Raw genomic sequence first — 23,003 nt, 5'->3', positions numbered from 1 at the left:
GACTGTTATGAAAGAAGAGAAAGGCATTATCACACCACTAGGTGGATTAAGAAGGGTTTTTTTAATATTAAATATTCCATATTGAAACTAGTGATAAGTTATCCGATTTTTATTCGAATTTTGATTTTATTAATTTTAGTATTTTGTGAGCCTTTATTATTTTCCTCTTATTGTAAATGATATTCGCCAATTGCTGTTTACAATTTGTGATTTGCTGTTGTTACTGTTTTTCTGTTTTATTGATATGATATTTCACTGTTTTACTGATTCCTGATTTCTGATTGATAACGGATACTAAATTTATCCTATGATCTAACATTGCAACTGTGACATACGTACTTGGAAAGCCATAAATCATCCACTTACGGCTTTTCCTCTGCTCGTTAGGATGATTCGTCGTTGCGTACGAACAGTCCGCGGTTTGCCGAACAAGGAAAGATTTACGGATGATAGCATAATATGGCTGCTGCTGCTGCTGCTGCTCGGGAAGACTGAGATTGTGCTGCGTGGAAGGATGATGATAATGATAATATAGTGCGCTGTTGCGGCTGCTCGTGTTTTTTTTTCTTCTAGATCGCGGAACGTGCATAAGATTACGGTTTGAGCACCCGTTCCCGGGTCAGATATTAGGCATTAGCACGAGCGCGAAATTATAGCGCATGTTCAACAGTTATCTTCGTGTTTTTTGTTTTATTTTTATTTTCCTCCTGCGTGAAGCTTCACTGTCTGTTATCCGGTTCGTGGTCCTGATGATGAAGCTTAGAGACAGATGTTGATCCGGAACTATATGATTATCCGATGCAGCACTATCTCGATTCCTGCTAACAATTTGCCGGATGAATAAACATCAGTGGCTCAAATGGATTAATCTGATTTTTTAGCAATTGAACTGATGTTTTTTTTCGGACCATGGTAACCATGGTAACAACACTGGAGAGGTCATAATGTTGAACTCAGCATCAGAGATCCAAGCGCATGCGTTGCACTGATGCAGAATCGATGCAGAAGCGAAAAGCAATATTTCTCCTGGAAACGAGTATGATTTCCACGGCAGTCTCTGTCTCTGTCTCTCTCTTTCTCTGCGTACACCCCTGGGGCACAACTCCAGACGGGGTCTTCTTCTTGACCTGTGTCAGGTTGGACTGGAGAGCAGAACAGAACAGAAACGCAGTAGAGATTGCATGCCGGGGGCACATTTTTAATTCGCTTTTGTACGGAATTCAAGGGCGCTGGGTTGGACAACAGCAGCAAAGAAAAAAAACAACAAAAAGGTAGAAGCGACCAAGCAGACAGAGGTCGCCCTGAGAGGTTAGATCGAACGTCTAAATTGACCACAAAACAAAAAACAAAAAAAAAAACTAGCGGCCTTTCGAAAGACGCAGTTGCCGGTTGCCGGGCGACGATAAATCTCTCTCTCCCGGTCGGTTAATATTTTTCATTTCATTCGCACAGTTTCGCTGGCTCCCGGAGGCAATTTTTTGATTGCAACCGCAACGGCAGCAGTAACGATGCAGCGAGATGCAGCTCGCCAATGCTCATATTGAGCATTGATTTATTGCTGTTTTATTGGGAAGAGCATTCCGAAGTGGTTGTCGGGATGGATGTTTATTTTCTGCGAGAGAGGCAGAATCTGGTTCATTGCGTTCGAGCTCTGCCATTTAAAGTATTATGATGGACGGGCCATCATCCCATTTGAACACTAGAGAAAAATAAAACTAAGCTGTCACGATGGATAAGTGCGTACGTGGGAGATTTTCTGTGCATCTCGTAATTGAGATAATATAATAGCTATGTGCTAGTTTACTTTGCTGGGATGCAAATAGTTTATTGTTTTTTTTTTTATTTTTACCTGTTTGAAATTCACCACGTGGAAGAGTGATACATTTTTAGTCGCGAATATTTCAAATTTTACCAAAAATAACAATAGCATTTTCCTTACATGACATCTTAATGATGATGAGCAATTTATGATTGAATTTTCAACAATAACTCATATAAAAGAAGAACAGTAAATAACTAAAAAAAATCGATCTACTTCGACTTTTAGAATCAACGAGGAAAACTCATCCTGTTTTCGATTATGTCGTTCCAGTTTCAATTATTTCTTGTAACGTTTGCATTGTAAATAAAAATGATCAAAAATTACCGATTTTTTAAGGATTTACTTTAAGGGTCTGTCCCGTTCAGCATCAATCCTAGTAACCCATGACAAAATTCGGCAGCTCTATCAGTCGAACTCTAACCGTGATGGCAAAACCAGTGAAGCAACTCCGTTCATAAGTGTGCGCGTTCAAACAACGGAACCCCGACTGCGGTTGAATAAGATGGTCTACTCGATTTTTCCGATGAATCGCGACGTGGCGGTGGTGATGCACGACAAGGTCTTTCTCACCCTGGCAGGGCACTTTGTATTTTTCTTCCCCCACGAAAGAAATTTTTTTTTTTATTTTTTTCAGAATTTTTCGAATTTGAGATGTCGAAGTAAGTTCCACACGGAAAGACCGAAATCAGCATTTTGGCGAAAAAATAAGTTGATTTTCTGATTTTAGTTAGTTATTTTTTAAGCCAACTAAAAATTTCTTACTTTTGATTATTTAGATTTTTTTATTCTCATTCCCTTAACAATAATCAAATATTTGTTGAAATGGCTATTTTTTTAGTTGAATTCACCAATTCAACGTGCTGTCATTTCTTAGCTAAGGCACACTTCATATCCATTCAACTAATTTTTTAGTTGAATTAGAGAAATAAAACGTTGTTTTCACCCATCATGAATGGTTGAATTGGCTTCTGCAATTTGCAGCTATATGGCGCTCTGTCACTGAGAAAATGTTAACACCGTCATGACTACTAGCTACTAGATGGCACACTACTACCGAAAAAAAATTCAGTCGCGGTAGTCTTTTCTATATTGGCAGGTATAAATACGATGTTGTATTGAAGAAAAAGACATAAACGAAACATAAACTTCCTTTTCAAATTTTTTCTTCTAAATCGTTATTTTCTTCATTCGACTTCGCGTAATTGACTCTCTCACTGAAAACTTTGAGCAGTTGGAAAACAAAAAAACGAATACAAGTAGTACACCGGACGGCGTAGCCCGGAAGGTTGGAAGTTACAAAAAACATCATTTGACATAAACAATTAGAGTGCAACATTCGATACTTGCTTCACTGTTCCGCGTAAAAAACATTATTACGCACAATCGTTTCAAATGCGCACAAATTCTGAATAAATGCACTTTTCACTAAGAGTTAATGTCATTTTTACATATCGGTTTAGAAATTTATGTATGGATATATCGTAACACATGCGAAAAACATCAAAACAATTTGCAAGTAATTTCAACAAGACTGTCCTTTTCACCTTTTTAATGGATTGTTTTGCTTTGACACTTCGTATGAGTTTTTGGATAATAAACTTGTAGATAAAATCAATTTAATTTTGTTTTCTTTGTGCTGTCCTTTAGCAATGATGGTGATAGATAAATAGAAACAAATTTTCTGATTTTAAAACCAAAATTAGTTGTCAATGAGAATTTCGCGTTGGATTCAAATATTGCTGGTTTGTTTCCAGGATATTCGCCAACTAAACTCATTCGCTAAAAATAAGAGTTTTTTCCAGTAAAGTAAATTCTCAATTTTAACTAATTTCATAGTTATTTTGAAAATTTTGTTGTTAAAATCAACTAATTCAAAAACAGTAATACGAATTAGGCGCAGAGCTAATTTCGGTTTATTTATTTATGGTAACGATTCGACTTGGCCTTTTTTGAGAAAATGATTGAGCTTTGAGAAACGATTCGATACTGGTACCGGAATTCTAAAATCGGTGTAGCCGAAATCAGTTAAATTCACCAGAGGAGTGTGTAGACATCTTTGAGAAATTGTAGGGCGAATTAAAATTTGGGGGTACATTCCGAATCCAAAAACGAATACCGCTTAAACTGAAATAAATTTATTTGATAATCGTCTATCCAAAACTGCAAACCCGATAAACCTGATTAATTTATGTGAAATGGACATTTTTATACTAATCACCCTGTATCTCCTAAACCAGAAGTCGGATCTGACTAAAAAGTAAAATGTTTTATAGGATTTTAAGACCTCTCACTTGAATCATAGATGATTCTTAGATATCATTTGAATCCAGCCATCTTCATCGGTCCAGCCATCTACGAGAAAAATTTATTTGCATTGTTTTAATTTCGAAGTCGGAACTAAACGTAATTCAGGAACCTTGTTTGGGAGTATACTACTTTTCATATGAATCTGAGTTTGTAGAAAACGGTTTAGCCATCTCCGAGAAAATTGAGTGAAATTATTTGTCACACACGCATTTGCTGATCTCGACGAACTGAGTCGTATGGTATGTGGGAGTTATGTTGTTCCAGAATTAATTACTGTAAGTAGTTTAAATCAAAATAATTATGGAATAACTTTCAACTCGAAAATGCGGATATCATGTAGTTTACTGTCAAAAAACTAAAAAAAATTGATATAAAACTTCGTATAACTCAAAAAGTAAACATCCGATCTCAAAACCACTAGCGACTAGTTTGATCAAAATCGGTCCAGCCATCTCTGAGATCTCGACCTCTTAGTTGACAACACACATACAGACCGACACACACACGGACACACATACGGACATTTGTTCAGTTCGTCGAGCTCAATCGGCCTTGGAAAATTTTTCTAGAGTCTGAGCCAACTCTATACCTATTATATATACATATATATATATATATATATATATATATATATATATATATATATATATATATATATATATATATATATATATATATATATATATATATATATATATATATATATATATATATATATATATATATATATATATATATATATATATAAACGACTTCTAAAATTTATAAGAATTATATTTTATATTTATAAAAAAACGTTTTTATCGAATTCAATGAAATTTTTTTATCCTGCTTTTTGCTAATATCGGCAAACTAGCAATAGGGTATTTATGGACAGGATGTTGCCAACACTTGTTGAAGTTGGCGCAAAATTCGTTTATCATAATCTGACTTCGATTTGTTCTCATTTCAATTTTTGGCATTGCTCGTAAAGCAGTACAAACCAAATAAAAAAGGTGGGTGGGTAATGTCAGAGACAGAACTGAATGTCGTGAATACGAAAACAACTGACATGTTCCTTAACACTTCCGAATATCAATTTGTTGTTCAATTGTATGAATTATGGAAGCATTCCCTTTTTTCGCATTTTTCGCAAAAACAAAGAAGGCTTCACTTGATCTAGATTACTGTGAATTTCACACAACGAAAAGTGCACAAGTCTAATCAAACTGTTCTAGATTTGCACTAAACTGAGGATATTTAGCTTCGATTTGCGAGCAAGAAATCCTAATATTTCTTTGAAAAACTTTTAGAGTCATTAGAACGGCTGATTTTATATGATGCTCCCCACCGTTGTCCTCTTAACGTTGTTTTTTCACCAATGCAAACAACTGGCAGCTGTGACGTAATCGCTTTTGTCGGAAGCGAAACTAGCTCTGCAAACGGCACACAATACATCTGCTCGCAGTGACGATGAATCCAAACTGATCCCATTTGTGTTAAGAGGTTTCTTTTTACGTGATTTTGTTTGTAGCTTTTTCACTAATGGGCGCTCCTAACGGCTATGAAAATTGCAGTATATAGAATTTTAATGTCGATTATTTCATTTTGGATTTGCATTTCATTGAAAGAAACTATCAGGCTGCTGTACGGGATTCATTCCTGCCTTTCAGAAGGACCACATTGTGGAACTCACTACGATATTAAATACTGTTCGAAACATTTTCTCGAACGATTTGTTGTACAGCAGCAGATATTTTGTACTCTTTCTCAGAACGCGTTCTGATTTTCTGGTGTTGACATGGGTCAAATGAGACAGGTTTTTCGATAGTGTACTATTGAAATACTTCAATAATGTTGCTATACACGTTTAAGTTGAAAAATTTCCATTCTATTTGTAGTTAGATTATATAAATCCTTTCACAGATCACTGAGCTATGAGCTTTCAAAATACGAGAAAGGCAAACGCGCCTTATGAATTATCCTCTTTGATACTCGTTTGTACCAAACATTTCAGAAAAGTTTAATTTTGAATTATATGAGATTATGGCACACAACTGAACATTTTATCATATGATTGTGATCATATTTCCGATGGCATGTAGCAAAAATTATGTTTATTCGTTAGATACAACAGGAGATATTCACGATCAAAAACTTATCACTCTCTCAGAGGGTAAATTTTAGTAAAGTAAGTCGTATTCACGACAAAAAGAAAACTTCTGTAGGTAGACTAAAACTGAAACAACTCAAATGTAGATTGAAACATTAGATTTTGGTAAATTGTTTTCCTCATTTACCGAAACATATCATTCCTCTGAAGATAATGACTCTTAGAGGTAGATTGAGTATGTCGAAACGCCCGTTCAAATTCGAACAGCTAACAATCTCGGCTCGTTCGCCACGCGACGTTTCTCTGTTGTCACAAGGCGCTTGCAGCAAACCCGAGATCGCCTTACGCCATCAATTTGAGCCAAACGAAAAGCATTAGCGGGCATCTGTTTTGCAAATTTGCTACGGGAGCACAACAATCAGTAGCCATTGATGCAATTGCAGGCTATTTATTTTATTCTTTTTCCCCTTCTTCATCTTCCTGGTGAGTAAAAGTACCAATCTAGCTCGCGTAACCTCCAGCCAGGGTCCGATGTTCCAAAACATTTGTTTTAGTTGCAGCCGAGAGCGCTGCTCATCAGTCAGAGGTAATTTTTTATGTTGATTATATGCACAGTAATTATGCTTTCCTTCCACGTGCCGAGTCGGTCATACTAGGGCACTTTTTTTTGTTGTTGCTGTCTCTCTCTTTCTCGCTATCTCTACCCCTCATGCCACGACAACCCATCGAGGTAATCGAGGGTCAGAAAAGCGTGCGCACCACAAATTACTGAATGGAAACTCGGATAGGTGCAGAGGCTGGATATTTCTTTTTTTCTCTTTTTCCTCGCCACCATGACCGGTGCCAGGCGGTCAGATAATTTCACTGCACACGGGTGGAGTAGAAACCAGCAAAGAAACATGGCGACCAATCCGGTAGCCTTCGGGTGTAGGTGTTTGGGGGAAATTGCTGACTTTACCGTATGCGCAAGTAATGGATTTAATCTGCCCGACGGTCAAGCGAACGGGAGCAGGCAAGTAAAGCCACCGAGCGTCGTGGGTTCACCGCCTACCGAGCGTTGAAATCTCACCGAGGACGGCGTGCACAGCCGCTGTGGTGAATTTTCCCAACCGAGATGCAACCGACGGATAGTCAAATTTAGGACTTTGGTTGTTCGGTTCGTTGAATTCCACACGAGTTTGAACTTCGCCCAAGCCAAACGCGATGGGTTCGAAAATTTTGCAAACAAAAACCTTCCGATAGTCGTGCCGTCGCTGATGGATGGAAATAGATCATTCACCCATACGATCCAGTAATTCATCCCACGGAGCGGCACAAGTTTCGGCCCTCTGCGCGCACACCGACAAGCAAGCCTGGTGCATAATAATTTAAGGTTTGCATTCCTTCGCCTGACTTCGGCTGTGGGCTTTTTTGATTCGTCGATTGCGCGGGCATTTGCGCAAGCCATCCCTCCATCATCAGATCCTATCGCCAAGGAAGCGGAGTGGTCGCGCTAGGCAGGCTCGCGAAATAAGATAGATAAGTCAGCAGCAAACCACGGTGGAATGAGCTTCGCTACTCGCCGCGGTGAGTGCAAGGGAGCAGGAGGGGGCACACAATTTGTAATCAAGTAGTTGCATCCAGTCCGTGGGTCCGACGGAGGAGGGAAAGTCCGCCTGGTTTGGACAGATGCTACAGGTTCAGCTCATTGTAATAAATCTCCCCGGAATGTGTTGAACTGCTGGGGCCCTCCAGCCTCTCGAAGTGGGGTGCATTAAAAGGGTACCACGCGCAAGGATGCCCCGGAATTGCGAGCGATTCCAAGATTTACTATTTCAGTTTCAATCAGCGCTGCGCGAAGAACGAGCAGAAAGATAAGCGCCAATTATCTTAATAATAATATTCAATTTTAACTGTTTGTCTTGATGAGTGTAATAATCTGTTCGGTTGGCTAGTTGCAATCCTTTTCATCATCGTGGGTGCACTTTCCTGTTGTCGTGGGGCGGTGCACTTTTTTTTTTTGCTGCCTATGGTGGTTGGAGTTGCGCACTCCAGCAGCCGCCGCTTGCCACTGTGCAGTTTAAAATATTTATTTTTCCTGATTTCCCTGATGAATGAATGGGTAAAGCCTAGGCCGAGGTTTGTGCAATTAGGTGAAGGTGGAGTTTGAAGATTAGGTGGCATTACGGGCGGCGGTTGTGGAGGTGGAATTGAAGAGAGAGACAGAGACAGAGAGCGAATAGATGCGGCGTGTGCTGCTTAGAGTTCCACAGCACCGACCAGTCATTTCTGTAACGCAACATGGCTTCCGGCTGTTTGAAACAATTTTGCATTTTTACGGCGGCTTTGCGTTCAATTATCCTGCACTTTCAATTGGGTGAACGGGCTGCGGTCCAATCAGCTCTTTGACGGTTGGCTATCTTCGTCTTATTTATGCGATCATTTTACCATAGTGTAGCTACCCATCTATTAAAAATGAATTACTCTGAAAGAGATACTATTTTAATTTTACTAGCATATTGCAAGCAACATTGAAGGACGGCCAAGAAAATCGACTGCAAATAAATATTATTCAAAAAAAAAACTACATACTTAGAAAAATTCACATCTTTACAGTTGCACATAGAAGGAGCGTCGCGATTCACTTACATTCACCATTTAAAGCATGTAAAGATAAGTCATATCAAATTCCTGCTCCACGTTTGATTTTAGGAGATTTCAATTCACACGGAATGATGTGAGGTTCCGTTTACTATGATAGCAGATCATCTCTAATATATAATATTTGCGAAAATTTTAGCATGACGGTATTAAATATGGGTCGCATGACACGGATTCCAAGACCTCCTGCACGTCCGAGTGCATTAGATTTATCTCTTTGCTCGACTTCAATTCGACTAGATTGCACCAGGAAAGTATTTCCTGATTTACATGGTAGCGATCATTTACCAATCATCATCTCAATTAGCAGTAACAAAGGCATTGCTAAGTCAGTTAATATTAAATATGATTGGACAAAAAATATTGACTGGATTCAATACCAAAGTAATATTTCAAGTGTCTTAACTTCAATGGAAGAGCTCCCCCCACTTGAAGAATATGACTTCCCCGTTTGTTCGATTCTGGAGGCCACAGAAAAAGCCCAAACCAAACGATTTCTCGGTCCATCGTCTAACAGAAGGCCTCCAAACCTTTGGTGGGACAAAGAGTGCTCAGATGCTAAACACGCGAAACAAAATGCTTTAAAGACATTTTTAAAACGAGAATTTTGAAAAAATCTTGACTTTAGAAACCAAGTCAAGAGAAACCTCAATGAGCACTCTTTGGAATACGGCCAGACGAATGAGAAATCGTAACGTAGGAAATGAGAGTGAGAAATACTCGATCCGATGGATATTTGATTTTGCGAGTAAAGTTTGTCCAGATTCTGTTCCTACGCATAGCATTATTAGGGAATCTTTTCCAAATAATGGTTCCATTGATAGCCCCTTTTCAATGATGAAATTTTCCATAGCAATCATGTCTTGTAACAATTGTCCTGGGTTGGACAGAATTACATTCAACTTGGTGAAGAATCTGCCCGATCTCGCAAAAAGACGTTTGTTGGAATTGTTCAACAAGTTTCTTGAGCAAAATATTGTTCCACCTGACTGGAGGCAAGTGAAAGTTATCGCCATTCAAAAGCCGGGGAAACCAGCTTCCAATCACAACTCATATAGACCCATTGCAATATTGTCCTGCATCAGAAAATTGTTCGAAAAAATTATTCTTCGACGTCTCGACACTTGGGTCGAGACGAAAGGTTTGTTGTCAGATACTCAATTTGGCTTCCGAAGAAATAAAGGGACGAATGATTGCCTTGCATTGCTTTCGTCTGACATCCAAATTGCCTTCGCTCAAAAGCAACAAATGGCATTTGTATTTTTAGACATTAAAGGAGCATTTGATTCAGTTTCCATTGATGTTCTTTCAGACAAGCTCCACCAACATGGACTTCCAGCGGTTATAAATAATTATTTGCACAACCTTTTGTCAGAGAAGTGCATGTATTTTTCACATGGCGATTTGGCAACATTCAGAATTAGCTTCATGGGTCTCCCGCAAGGCTCATGCCTCAGTCCGCTCCTCTATAATTTTTACGTGAATGACATTGACAGCTGTCTAGTAACCCCATGTACACTAAGACAATTGGCAGATGATGGCGTGGTTTCAGTTACTGGACCCAGAGCTATTGATCTGCAAAAACCATTGCAAGATACCTTAGATAACTTGTCCGTTTGGGATGTTCATCTGAGTATCGAATTCTCTGCGGAGAAAACAGAGCTGATCGTCTTTTCAAGAAAGCATGATTCCGCGCAACTTCAGCTTCATATGATGGGAAGAATGATCCAACAGGTTTTAACTTTTAAATACCTCGGGGTGTGGTTCGATTCCAAATGCACGTGGGGAGGACACATTAGGTATCTGATAACGAAATGCCAACAAAGAGTAAATTTTCTTCGAACAATAACAGGATCTTGGTGGGGTGCTCATCCGCAAGATCTAATAAAATTGTATCAAACAACGATACTTTCAGTGATGGAATATGGATGCGTTTGCTTTCGTTCCTCTGCAAACTCTCATATTATCAAACTGGAGCGAATTCAATATCGTTGTTTGCGAATTGCCTTAGGCTGCATGCATTCGACACATACAATGAGTCTTGTAGTTCTGGCGGGAGTTCTTACATTGAAAGATCGTTTTTGGGAGCTTTCATCGCGACTGCTAATAAGATGTGAGGTTCTGAATCCCCTGGTTATTAAAAACTTCGGAAAGCTAGTTGAGATTCAATCTCAAACAAGATTCATGACAGTATATTTTAACCATATGTCACAGGAAATCAACCCTTCAAGATATATTCCTATCCATGTCAGCCTCTTAAATGTCCCTGACTCAAATTTATTTTTCGACACATCCATGCAGCGCGAAGGGCGTGGAATCCCGGGACACCTACGCTCGATGGAAATTCCAGAAATGTTTCCAAGTAAGTTCAGGCATATTGACTCTGAGAAAATGTTTTACACGGACGGATCACGAATTGAAGAGGCTACTGGCTTTGGTATATTCAACAATAATGTTTCGGTCTCCTTTAGGCTTCAAGAACCTGCATCTGTTTATATAGCAGAGTTAGCAGCAGTTCATTATAGTTTGAATGTAATCGTCACATTATCTCCAAACCATTATTTTCTTTTCACAGATAGTCTGACTGAAATTGAAGCCATTCGCTCAAACGCTGTTGGAAAAATTGAATCTGTTTTCTTGGGCAAAATAAAACAGTGCCTGAACGTCATATTGAATAATAATTATCAAATCACAATAGTTTGGGTCCCGGCTCATTGCTCTATTCCAGGCAATGAAAGAGCCGATGTTTTAGCCAAACGTGGTGCTATTGAGGGTGTAATGGGTGTAATGTCCATCGTTTTAGTTATCTTATTCCACCAGGTCGTCATCTGATTGATGTCTTTGACAACCTTTCCCTTGAGTCATGATTGCCCAGTATTGCTCAATAGGGCGGAACTGGGGGCAGTTGGGTGGGTTAAGGTTTTTTCGGAACAGACTGCACCCCTTTCTCTGCATACCATTCTTAAACGGGTTTGCTGTAATGACAGCTTGCCAAATCTGGCCAAAACATTACAGGATGGTCGTGGGATCGAATGAACGGCAAAATTCGTTTTTGGAGACACTCTTTTTGGTATAGTTCCGATGTCATTGTCTTATTTGTAACGAAAACTTTCGTTTTTTTGCCGCAGCTGCAAATGCCCGGCCAAATCATAAATTTTCTTGCAAATTTGTCGGCAAAAACAAATTTAAATTTGGATGGAACATCCCCCCGAGCCGTTGCCGAGTAAAATTTTTGACTAGGGATTTTCCCGAAGTCAGCCTTTACATAGGTTTCATCGTCCTTCAGAAGACACCCGTCGAACTTGGTCAGCACCTGGTCATATAGTTTCCGAGCACTAATTTTGACCACACTATTCTGTTTTATGGTTCGATTTGGCTGTTTGCTAGCTCGATACGACTTGATTCCTTCCCGGAGTCGAGTTCTCCTCATGGTACTATGGACAGCACCGAATTTTCTGGCCAAATCACGGTCCGACAGATTAGGATTCCTCTTATTTGTCTTCAAAATCTTACCACGCAGTTTCCGGTCAACAGTTTCACTCCGACGATTTGCTTGAGACTTCCGAATCGTCGTCAATGTTTCCTTATACCGTTTGATAACGCGCCATACGGTATTTCTGGGTAATTTCAGCTGTTTAGCTAGCCTAGATGCAGACCACAATGGATTTTCCCAATAAACTAAATGCACATTTTTTTCCCTTCTTTCGGCTTCCATGTTGATTGTTTACAAAGTACAGTCGATTTTCGGAATGTCAAAAATCCTACGTGAAGCTGACAAAATTCCCGACACGTGGGCGCCAAGAACTTTCAAATTCGTCCACCAGGAGCGCCACAATATGAGCGAAAGTTTGTTCCAATTCTAAATGAAGCAAGCTTTATGAAAAAAAGCACACATGAAATAGAAAACATTGCATTTATCGTACTCAAAATTCGAAACCGAAAGTAGGATCCGAATGAAATGATCTAATTTTTTTTAATAATTGTAAGACCTTTCGTTTGAATCTCAGTTGGTAAAAATCGGTCAAGCCATTTCCGAAAAAATCGAGTGGATATTTTGTACTTAATTTTTGCATATTATCCTATAGTTCCGGAATCGGAAGTCGGATCCAAATGCAATTCAATAACAGGTTATGGGACCATTTGCTCAGTTTGTCGAACTGAATCGATTGGTAGTTTCGTCACTTTTGGCCTTCCGAATCTCGGTTGATATAAAAAATATTGGACCCGCATTATTTTTTACTTTGCCATTATGGTGACCATTTCCATGTTAGGGTGGATCAAAAAAGCGATTTTGCTCGATTTTTTTGAGAAAAGACATTTTTCTTAAATCATAACTTTTGAACCACTCAACCGATTCCGTTAATTTATGGCAATGTTGTCAATAGATGCTTATATTTTTATAAATACGAGTAAATATACGAATATTGTAAAATTGATGATTTGATGATTATTTTCGTGAAGTTTAGGTTTAAGTGCAGTTAGTCGATTGCATCACTCATACACCCAAATCTCCGTTTACGAACACTTTTTTTACGTTACCTCTTTTTACGTAACTACTTTTACGAACCAAATCCCAAATAACGTAAATTTTTTTTTACGAACCAACTTCGTAAAAAGAGGTTTTTGCATCCAATGAAAACAATTTCCGGCTCCATGGAAATTACTACAATATGGGTATTTTCGAAACGGGATTGATGAGTAGATGACGGAAAACGATGTTTCAAGTGATTCTGAAATCCAAGAAGGCATCTTCCGGTTCTTTGATATTGCTCAAAAACATTTACAATATGGGTATTTTCGGGACGGGTTTGATAAGTATATACCGGGAAATTATGTTTGAAAGCGCTTCAAAAATCAAAATGGTGAGTTCAGTTGTATCGGTATTCTTTGACGATCATTACGATATGATTATATATCGTTTAAAAAGATATTATGCTTCTGACAAAGGTGTTTCCTGCTAATCATTATTGTTTGAATATTGTACTATATTTTCGAAATGACCATAACAAGTAGACGTCTGAACAGCTATAATAATTTTATATTGTTACAGTTATAAAGCTTGCTTCATTTAGAATTGGAACAAACTTTAGCTCATATTGTGGCGCTCCTGGTGGACGGATTTGGAAGCTCTTGGCGCCCACGTATGATTTTTGACATTCCGAAAATCGACTGTACTTTGTAAACAATCAACATGGAAGCCGAAAGAAGGGAAAAAATTGTGCACAGTTATTTGGAAAATCCATTGTGGTCTGCATCTAGGCTAGCTAAACAGCTGAAATTGCCCAGAAATACCGTATGGCGCGTTATCAAACGGTATAAGAAAACATTGACGACGATTCGGAAGCCTCAAGCCGATCGTCGGAGTCGAACTGACGACCGGAAATTGCGTGGTAAGATTTTGAAGACGATTAAGAGGAATCCTAATCTGTCGGACCGTGATTTGGTCAGAAAATTCGGCGCTGTTCATAATACCGTGAGGAGAACTCGACTCCGGAAAGGAATCAAGTCGTATCGAGCTAGCAAACAGCCAAATCGGACCATAAAACAGAATAGTGTGGTCAAAATTCGTGCTCGGAAACTATATGACCAGGTGCTGACCAAGTTCGACGGGTGTCTTCTGAAGGACGATGAAACCTATGTCAAGGCTGACTTCGGGAAAATCCCTAGTCAAAAATTTTACTTGGCAACGGCTCGGGGGGATGTTCCAGCCAAATTTAAATTTGTTTTTGCCGACAAATTTGCAAGAAAATTTATGATTTGGCCGGGCATTTGCAGCTGCGGCAAAAAAACGAAAGTTTTCGTTACAAATAAGACAATGACATCGGAACTATACCAAAAAGAGTGTCTCCAAAAACGAATTTTGCCGTTCATTCGATCCCACGACCATCCTGTAATGTTTTGGCCAGATTTGGCAAGCTGTCATTACAGCAAACCCGTTTAAGAATGGTATGCAGAGAAAGTGGTCCAGTTTGTTCCGAAAAACCTTAACTTACTCAACTGCCCCCAGTTCCGCCCTATTGAGAAATACTGGGCAATCATGAAGAGGAGACTCAAGGCAAAGGGAAACGTTGTCAAAGACATCAATCAGATGACGACCTGGTGGAATAAGATAGCTAAAACGATGGACGAAGAAGGTGTGCGCCGCCTACTGAGCCGTGTTACAGGAAAAATTCGAGAATTCCTTCAAAACCGTGACGAATAATTTTATCCGTATTTTTTCTTAAAAGTATGAAGAAAACGCTACATTTGTATAAAAAAAGATCTTGAATACAATAATAAATAACTGAAATACAGGCAATTGTCTTTGTTCTAATTCTAAAGGGTGATTTTTTAAGAGCTTGAGAACTTTTTTAAACAATAAAACGCATAAAATTTGCAAAATCTCATCGGTTCTTTATTTTAAACGTTAGATTGGTACATGACATTTACTTTTTGAAGATAATTTCATTTAAATGTTGACCGCGGCTGCGTCTTAGGTGGTCCATTCGGAAAATCCGCTTTTTTATCGACAAATTTTGTTCAGCGATGAGGCTCATTTCTGGTTGAATGGCTACGTAAATAAGCAAAATTGCCGCATTTGGAGTGAAGAGCAACCAGAAGCCGTTCAAGAACTGCCCATGCATCCCGAAAAATGCACTGTTTGGTGTGGTTTGTACGCTGGTGGAATCATTGGACCGTATTTTTTCAAAGATGCTGTTGGACGCAACGTTACAGTGAATGGCGATCGCTATCGTTCGATGCTAACAAACTTTTTGTTGCCAAAAATGGAAGAACTGAACTTGGTAGACATGTGGTTTCAACAAGATGGCGCTACATGCCACACAGCTCGCGATTCTATGGCCATTTTGAAGGAAAACTTCGGAGAACAATTCATCTCAAGAAATGGACCGGTAAGTTGGCCACCAAGATCATGCGATTTGACGCCTTTAGACTATTTTTTGTGGGGCTACGTCAAGTCTAAAGTCTACAGAAATAAGCCAGTAACTATTCCAGCTTTGGAAGACAACATTTCCGAAGAAATTCGGGCTATTCCGGCCGAAATGCTCGAAAAAGTTGCCCAAAATTGGACTTTCCGAATGGACCACCTAAGACGCAACCGCGGTCAACATTTAAATGAAATTATCTTCAAAAAGTAAATGTCATGTACCAATCCAACGTTTAAAATAAAGAACCGATGAGATTTTGCAAATTTTATGCGTTTTATTGTTTAAAAAAGTTCTCAAGCTCTTAAAAAATCACCCTTTATTTGAAGCAAGCTTTATTGTATGATTTCAATATTTTATTGAACAACTGGAAGTCTCAATCTAATATTTGGAAACAACCACAAACATTAAACTTTGGTTTCAAATCAATGACCGTGTTCTCCAATTTTTTTTATTTTCAGTGTTAAACTTACAATTTCAGTTGTTTTAGTGTACGTGATACAGTCGAAAAAAGAACTGTTACTCTCATCACGACACATTTGTTTTTATTTAAACTTGTCAAAATCTCAAGTCAACTGGCCCGTCGGAATATGATTTAACATTTTGTAAGCAATTGAGAAAAAGGGATATTATTTGGCTCAAGTGGTAAGAGTCAGTTAGACAACCACATGACACTGAATTTCCAGAATTTATGAGCAATTCCAGAAATAAATAGCAGATAAACTGGCAGGATCGACTTTCTTCGAATCGAATGAAACAATATACACCTCTTCAATATGGCAATCTCTTCTTCCTGATAAAGGAACCTTTTCGACTCAATATTAATTTTCTAGAATGTCGAAATTTGAAACCGTAACTAACCACTTCAAACATCGTTTTCCGTCATCTACTCATCAATCTTTTTCCGAAAATACCCACATTGTAAGGGTTTTTAAGGAATATCGACAAACCGGAAGTCGCCATCTTGGATTTCCGAACTACTTCAAACAACGTTTTCCGTCAACTACTCATCAATCCCGTTCCGAAAATACCCACATTGTAAGGGTTTAAGGTTTTAAGGTTTAAGGTTTTTAAGGAATATCGCCATCTTGGATTTACAAACCACTTCAAACACCGTTTTTCGTCAACTACTCATCAGTCCCGTTCCGAAAATACACACATTGCACAGTGGTTTGAATCGACAAAAACGTGAACTTAATTCTCTAGCTGCTAAACCGTTGATCCAATATACTTAGTTCCTTTGGAGAACTCATTCACAAAAATATACCTCGTGATTTGATCACAATAAAAAATGTGCAAAGCCTACTACGAAAAAATTTCATTTCAACAACTTTATTCCCTTAAGAGACAGAAAAACAATGTCTTCTACAAAGTTTTAGAACTTCTAACGAGAAAAAACTTTGCTGAAGAAGCTATAGGTCAAACGCAAAAAGTTTCGGATGTATAAAGCAATTTCGTTTGTAATCACTTAAAATCAATTCTTTGTACATAGCTTTTTTCACAACTTTTTCCAGTGTCTACTATGTTCGAGACAATTACTAAAAACGTAAAATTACACATTTTTGTTGAAGACTTTCCACGGTTTGGCCTTTTCCTTCAAAAGTTATTTAACATTTAAACTTTTATATGCACTAACTTTAACCTCCAATAGGAAGCAGGCTCGCAGACCAAAAGGCACATACATATACTTTTTGAAAGCTCAAATCAAGTAATATAAAGTAACGAAGTATGTAGCGTGGCCCTTTTAAATTGTGTGAAAGTAACAACAAAATATAGAGTGCTTTTTTGACCATTTTCTTAGGAAAAACGTACATTAATAAAATTGTTTATCTTCATATCACGCGTTTTTTTGTGATATCGATCGATAAGTTACCTTTAGGCAACAATTTCTGCAAGAAATTGCAGTCGAGGTATAAAAAATAGAGCATTAGTTTTAACACCAGACGAAAGTGAAAACTTTTCACTGTAGCTTACTATTATGACTTACTCTCAGCGAGTACAGAGTCTTTCGGAATTCCTCTTCAAAGTGAAAGTTGATAGGTGATCGTTATCACAAAAAAATCGCGAGACATTATCCGACTTCAGTAGAAAATGTAATAGAATTGCAGTTACGAAACAGATTAGTTACAAATTCCCTGAAACCAAACAAACTTGTTTATGTTGATTATTATTCTTTATTCTTAGTCTGTGCACGTTTTTATACTCAAGTTCAGGCATTTCTCTTTTAAAAAATGTCTAGACTCATAATTTACATAATTTGATTTGATACTTCACCGAGTACGCCTGTATGTAACGTTGAACCACTCACGCATTTTATTGTAATATTATCATCGACCAAATGCCAAATGCTGGGTATTATTAACTAATTCCTTTGTGATCTTAAAAATAATATTCAGCGCTGCTCTCACCAACACCAACAGTGCATATTTGAAGCAAGTAATTTAATATAAAGTTATTTCACTGTACTTCATATTTCAATATACTTTAAAAGTAAAACTAAGCATCAATATAAATAAACGGTCATATTCATTGAAATTAATGTATTCCAATATAGTTTTACATCGAGGATGATTTTGAATCGAATTTTTTATTCAACTGATGTCCATTTCATAGTATTATTTATTTAGAAATAGTGTGAATTTAATTTTTTTTTCTCAGTGAATGTTTTAATTCATAAGAACGTATTTGTTTTTAGGCGTACTGGTAATGGTGTGAGATCCATGAAATAAATTGGATTGGAATTAAAAGAACAGATAAGGAATATTCCATTAAAAGAATAAGTAAAACTTTTCGAAATTTAAAGAGCACGTTTACATGCTTCTTTAGTTTGTTCAATTGCATACAAGAATGCATCATGAAATTATATTCAATCATTGCACCATTGCACCAAAGCTACATTAACGACCGATTCCAATTTTTGAACATTTCCTACAAAGCTCCTTTTAATAAACCAAAAATAGTCGTTTCAGCAAATGTTTTTGCTAAGAAAATGTTCAAAAAGCACTCTATATTTTGTTGTCTCATTCACACAATTCAAAAGGGCCACGCTACACACTTCGTAACTTTATATTACTTGGTCTGCGACCCTGCTTCCTATTAATAGTTAGTGTATGTAAAAGTTTAAATGTTAAATAACTTTTTGAGGAAAAGGCCAAACCGTGCACAGTCTTCAACAAAAATGTGTAATTTTACGTTTTTAGTAATTGTCTCGAACATAGTAGACACTGAAAATAATTGCGAAAAAAGTTATGTACAAAAAGTTGATTTTAAGTGGTTTCAAACGAAAATGCTTCATATATCTGAAACTTTTTGCGTTAGACCTATAGCTTCTTCGGCAAAGGTTTTTCTCGTTAGAAGATCTAAAACTTTGTAGAAGACATCGTTTTTCTATCTCTTAAGGGAAAAAAGTTGTTTAAATGAACTTGGTGTCTTCACAAAAGTTGTTTGTAATCAAATGGCGCTTCTTTTGATGACAAATGTTACTAGGGTGGTCTTCATTTAGATTAAAATCTGAAATTTAACTTTCTTAATTGAACTCAAAAATGATTCTGTTGTACAATGAAGTTGTAGGAAATTTTATTTTGAGCAACTTTGCTGAAGAAAGCACCTCTCTAGCTTTTCATTTGATCGAGCTACATCAATTTTCCCGAATAAAAGTAGGGTGGCTCCTGAAAATTCACTTTTTTTGTTCTAACTTTTTTGTGAAACATTCTACGGAAAAGTTGTCTTCAGAAGAGTTGTTGTACTAATCATTACGCACAATTTTGTACAACCAAGCTTTTTCATATGAGCTACCAGTAAAAAGTTATGATTATTTTTTCATCAAAAACTAGTCAAGCTTCAAATATCAATATTCATTGGATGCCAGATCGATAAAAATGTATCCTACGCGGTTCCTGAAAGGTCATAATATAAGTAAAAATTGAAGAGAAAATTGGGAGGGTGTTATTTTTTTAACTTATTTAAATTAGTTTTAAAAATACCTTCAAAAAACTAAGAAATATTGCATAACTTTTTACTGGTAGCTCATATGAAAAAGCTTGGTTGTACAAAATTGTGCGTAATGATTAGTACAACAACTCTTCTGAAGACAACTTTTCCGTAGAATGTTTCACAAAAAAGTTAGAACAAAAACAAGTGAATTTTCAGGAGCCACCCTACTTTTATTCGGAAAAATTGATGTAGCTCGATCAAATGAAAAGCTAGAGAGGTGCTTTCTTCAGCAAAGTTGCTCAAAATAGAATTTCCTACAACTTCATTGTACAACAGAATCATTTTTGAGTTCAATTAAGAAAGTTAAATTTCAGATTTCAATCTAAATGAGGACCACCCTAGTAACATTTTTCATCAAAAGGAGCGCCATTTGATTAAAAACAACTTTAGTGAAGACACTAACTACAAAAAACTAATATTTAATAGTCATAATATTTTTGTCACGCTAATTTCCCGTTTCGGATAAACCGGAAGCCGCCATCTTGGATTTTGAACCGACCCCAAACAACATTTTTTTGCATCCACTTATCACATCCGTTCCGAAAATGGCCATGTGATTGGGGGTTTCCACTTTCATTACACAAAACTTTTTTTCGAACTACCTCCATTTACGAACCCCCGTTTAGTTCGTAAATGGAGGTTTCGGTGTACCATTATGTCTTCGGAACCATAAGTCACAGTCATTTGATCTTCTAACTTGACCAATAGCTAAATATTAGCTTTCGAACGAGCCTAAGCATGAGCCAAATCGTGGAACTGGTCTATGTCGTTTGGCTGTCCAAAGAATGTGAAGACCGTTCGAGAAAGTTTTAAGTTTTGTATTATTTTGTATTTAGCATGTATTATTATGAATGATTATAAGATGTTTGAATTTAAAAATTAGCTCCAAAAACCCAATTTAATCGTTGGACTTTGTAGTGCTCACCAATTGTGGAATTGTGGATCGCTCGAATTATAAGTTTTTTTCTGCGCCAATGTGTTTCAGTTGGAAGGCTGTCCCGAGCTTTCAAGCCTTTCGAAAAATCCCCGTTAAGCGTCCGTTGATTCCTTGGAAATCAATTAACTGCTGGCGATTCAAGGTCGAGACGTCATCCTCGCCGCCCGAAGACGTTCCGAGCCGATGTCGGTGTCGGAGAATCGGATGAAAAAGTGTAATACCAAAAAAAAAAACAACTCCTCCAGTGCCGTGAGGTGAAGATAAGCCGTCCCACCGTCGCCACCGTCGCCGTCGTCCGTCCGACCGAGCAGTTAACAAAATGCACCCAGTTATTACGAAAGCTTAATAGTGGGATCGTGACGATGTTGGCCCGAGGCGCGTGCCGCAAATCCTTTCGCCTTGCTGCTGTTAAGTTTATGTATTATGGTCTTATTGTGCTGTCTCGCGTATATGCATCTTGTACAACCAATCCAGGCCAGCTCCCACCCCTCCCCGAACACCGCAAATTGCTCTTCGGTCCGGTGAGGAGATCTCTGCGCTGATCTGCATATTGCATGTGAAGTGGAGCGCAGAACAGAATGCAGTGGCCACGGCCCCATCGAGATGTTTATGGCTTAGCCTTAGAGGATGGGGTATTTTGTGTGTGTGTGTGCTTCAAGTTTCATCAAACCGCTCTGCCCTGATTTCCTGATTGCGGTGTTGCTTAGAGCCTGTTATTAGCTCTGCGGTTTAAAATTTTATGGAATTCTACAACGTGGTTTATCGACTAACTGAATTGAATTCTTTTGCCCCTGCGTGACGGGGGGACGGGGAAGGGGTGTACTTTGTCGCTGTTAGCTCTCGCTTTATTAGGAACTGACCTCTTGTTGTTGTTGTTGCTGTTGCTTCCGGAATGTTAAAACATCCAACCTAACCCGGGTTTCGTTTTCCATTTTCTATTTACAGAACTTTCGTGACCAGAGCATCGACGGAGCAGGTTTGCCGCTGCTAACCGAGGAACACCTGACCAATTCGCTCGGTATGAAACTGGGACCGGCACTGAAGCTGAAATCGATGCTGGCCAAAAAACTGGGCGGTCCGTGTCCGTGTGCTCTCTGCATGACCGCATCGACAGCGTCCCGGAACAGCACGAAAGGAGACACGACACCAACCAACCGACCCCCGAGCAATGGATCCGTTGGTTAAACGAATTCCGAAACACGGCGGAACCCAGACCAGTGATTGATTTCCATTTCGCGTACCGTACGTACTTACACTAGAACGCGGCAGGTTTTCCATCCGAGGAAAAAACCGATTTTCATTTCGCCGGGACATGTACAATATTACATTTTAATCGTTACACCTAGCGCCTAAGTCCTTGTTATCTCCGGTCGGCCGACCCGCAGGAACTAGACACAGAGAAAGAGAGAGAGAGAGAGAGAGAGAGAGAGAGAGATAGTTTCCTTTAGGTTTATTTTTTGTTTGTTATATCATTATAGACAGTTTCCTCCGCTGGAACAGCGATCGAGTTGTTAGTATTTCGATTGGAAAACGAACAATTATTTATTTCACCTTCTAGCGATAGGAGCAACGCAACTTATCACACTTACACACACTCACAGGAAAGACTTAAACAATATCGAGCGAAGCGAAAAATTATGTTAGAGTCGTAATTAAGAGACACAAAATTGTGCTTATTGTTTTCAGTTTTTTTTTCTCACATTTGGTTTTCATTAATATGGTAGTCGATGATCGATGGTCAGCTGGAATCATCTGATGGGGAAAAAATTTTATCGCGTCAAAATTCGACTTTTACTTTAATATTTAACTTTTAATGTTATCGACTAGGATTAAGTGCGCATTATTATCAGTATTTATCGTGAAAAGTTGAATTCAAACGAATGCAGTTATACTGCATCTATGTTAGTAGCTCTATTATATATGAAAGATACAAATAAAAGAAACGCATGTTTGACTAAAACCGCAGTTTTATTGTTGGCCGATGATGATTTCGAAAATGTTTTAGATTGCGCCAAGGTACATCGCTCGAACCCCATGTCCCAGGTTGGCGGATCAATGCAGAGAAGCAAAACTTTTACACTGAGCTGTTCTGTAACGTAAGGATATCAGCTGTTTAAGGCTAAAACGCGGGATTTTTTTGTATCAGGTGTACAACTTTGCTTCCGCCGTTTTTTCCAAAATTAAAAGATTTATTGCGAAAAAGTGCCTACAGATGTATTATTCAAGGTATTGTCCGTCGCTAGCGACAACTTTCTCCCATCTTTCCGGAAATTTTCGGATCCCGGCTCG

The 23,003-nt window shown here is 38.2% G+C and overlaps 1 protein-coding gene across 1 annotated transcript in view; it reads left to right on the top strand.

Moving 5' to 3' along the window:
* The window catches only part of LOC131430417 (probable serine/threonine-protein kinase DDB_G0282963), a 322,488-nt gene extending 299,814 nt beyond the window's left edge, over window positions 1-22,674 (top strand). The window contains exon 8 of the mRNA XM_058595404.1: window positions 21,660-22,674. Within this exon, the coding sequence (XP_058451387.1) occupies window positions 21,660-21,899 (240 nt within the window). The 3' untranslated portion in view covers window positions 21,900-22,674. The remainder of the gene's footprint in view (window positions 1-21,659) is intronic.
* The last annotated feature ends 329 nt before the right edge of the window (window positions 22,675-23,003 follow it).

The sequence above is a fragment of the Malaya genurostris genome, chromosome 2 (assembly GCF_030247185.1).
Source record: "Malaya genurostris strain Urasoe2022 chromosome 2, Malgen_1.1, whole genome shotgun sequence".
Lineage (NCBI taxonomy): Eukaryota > Metazoa > Arthropoda > Insecta > Diptera > Culicidae > Malaya > Malaya genurostris.
Note: the sequence above shows the minus strand (reverse complement) of the source record. Positions and strands in the feature narration are given on the sequence as shown.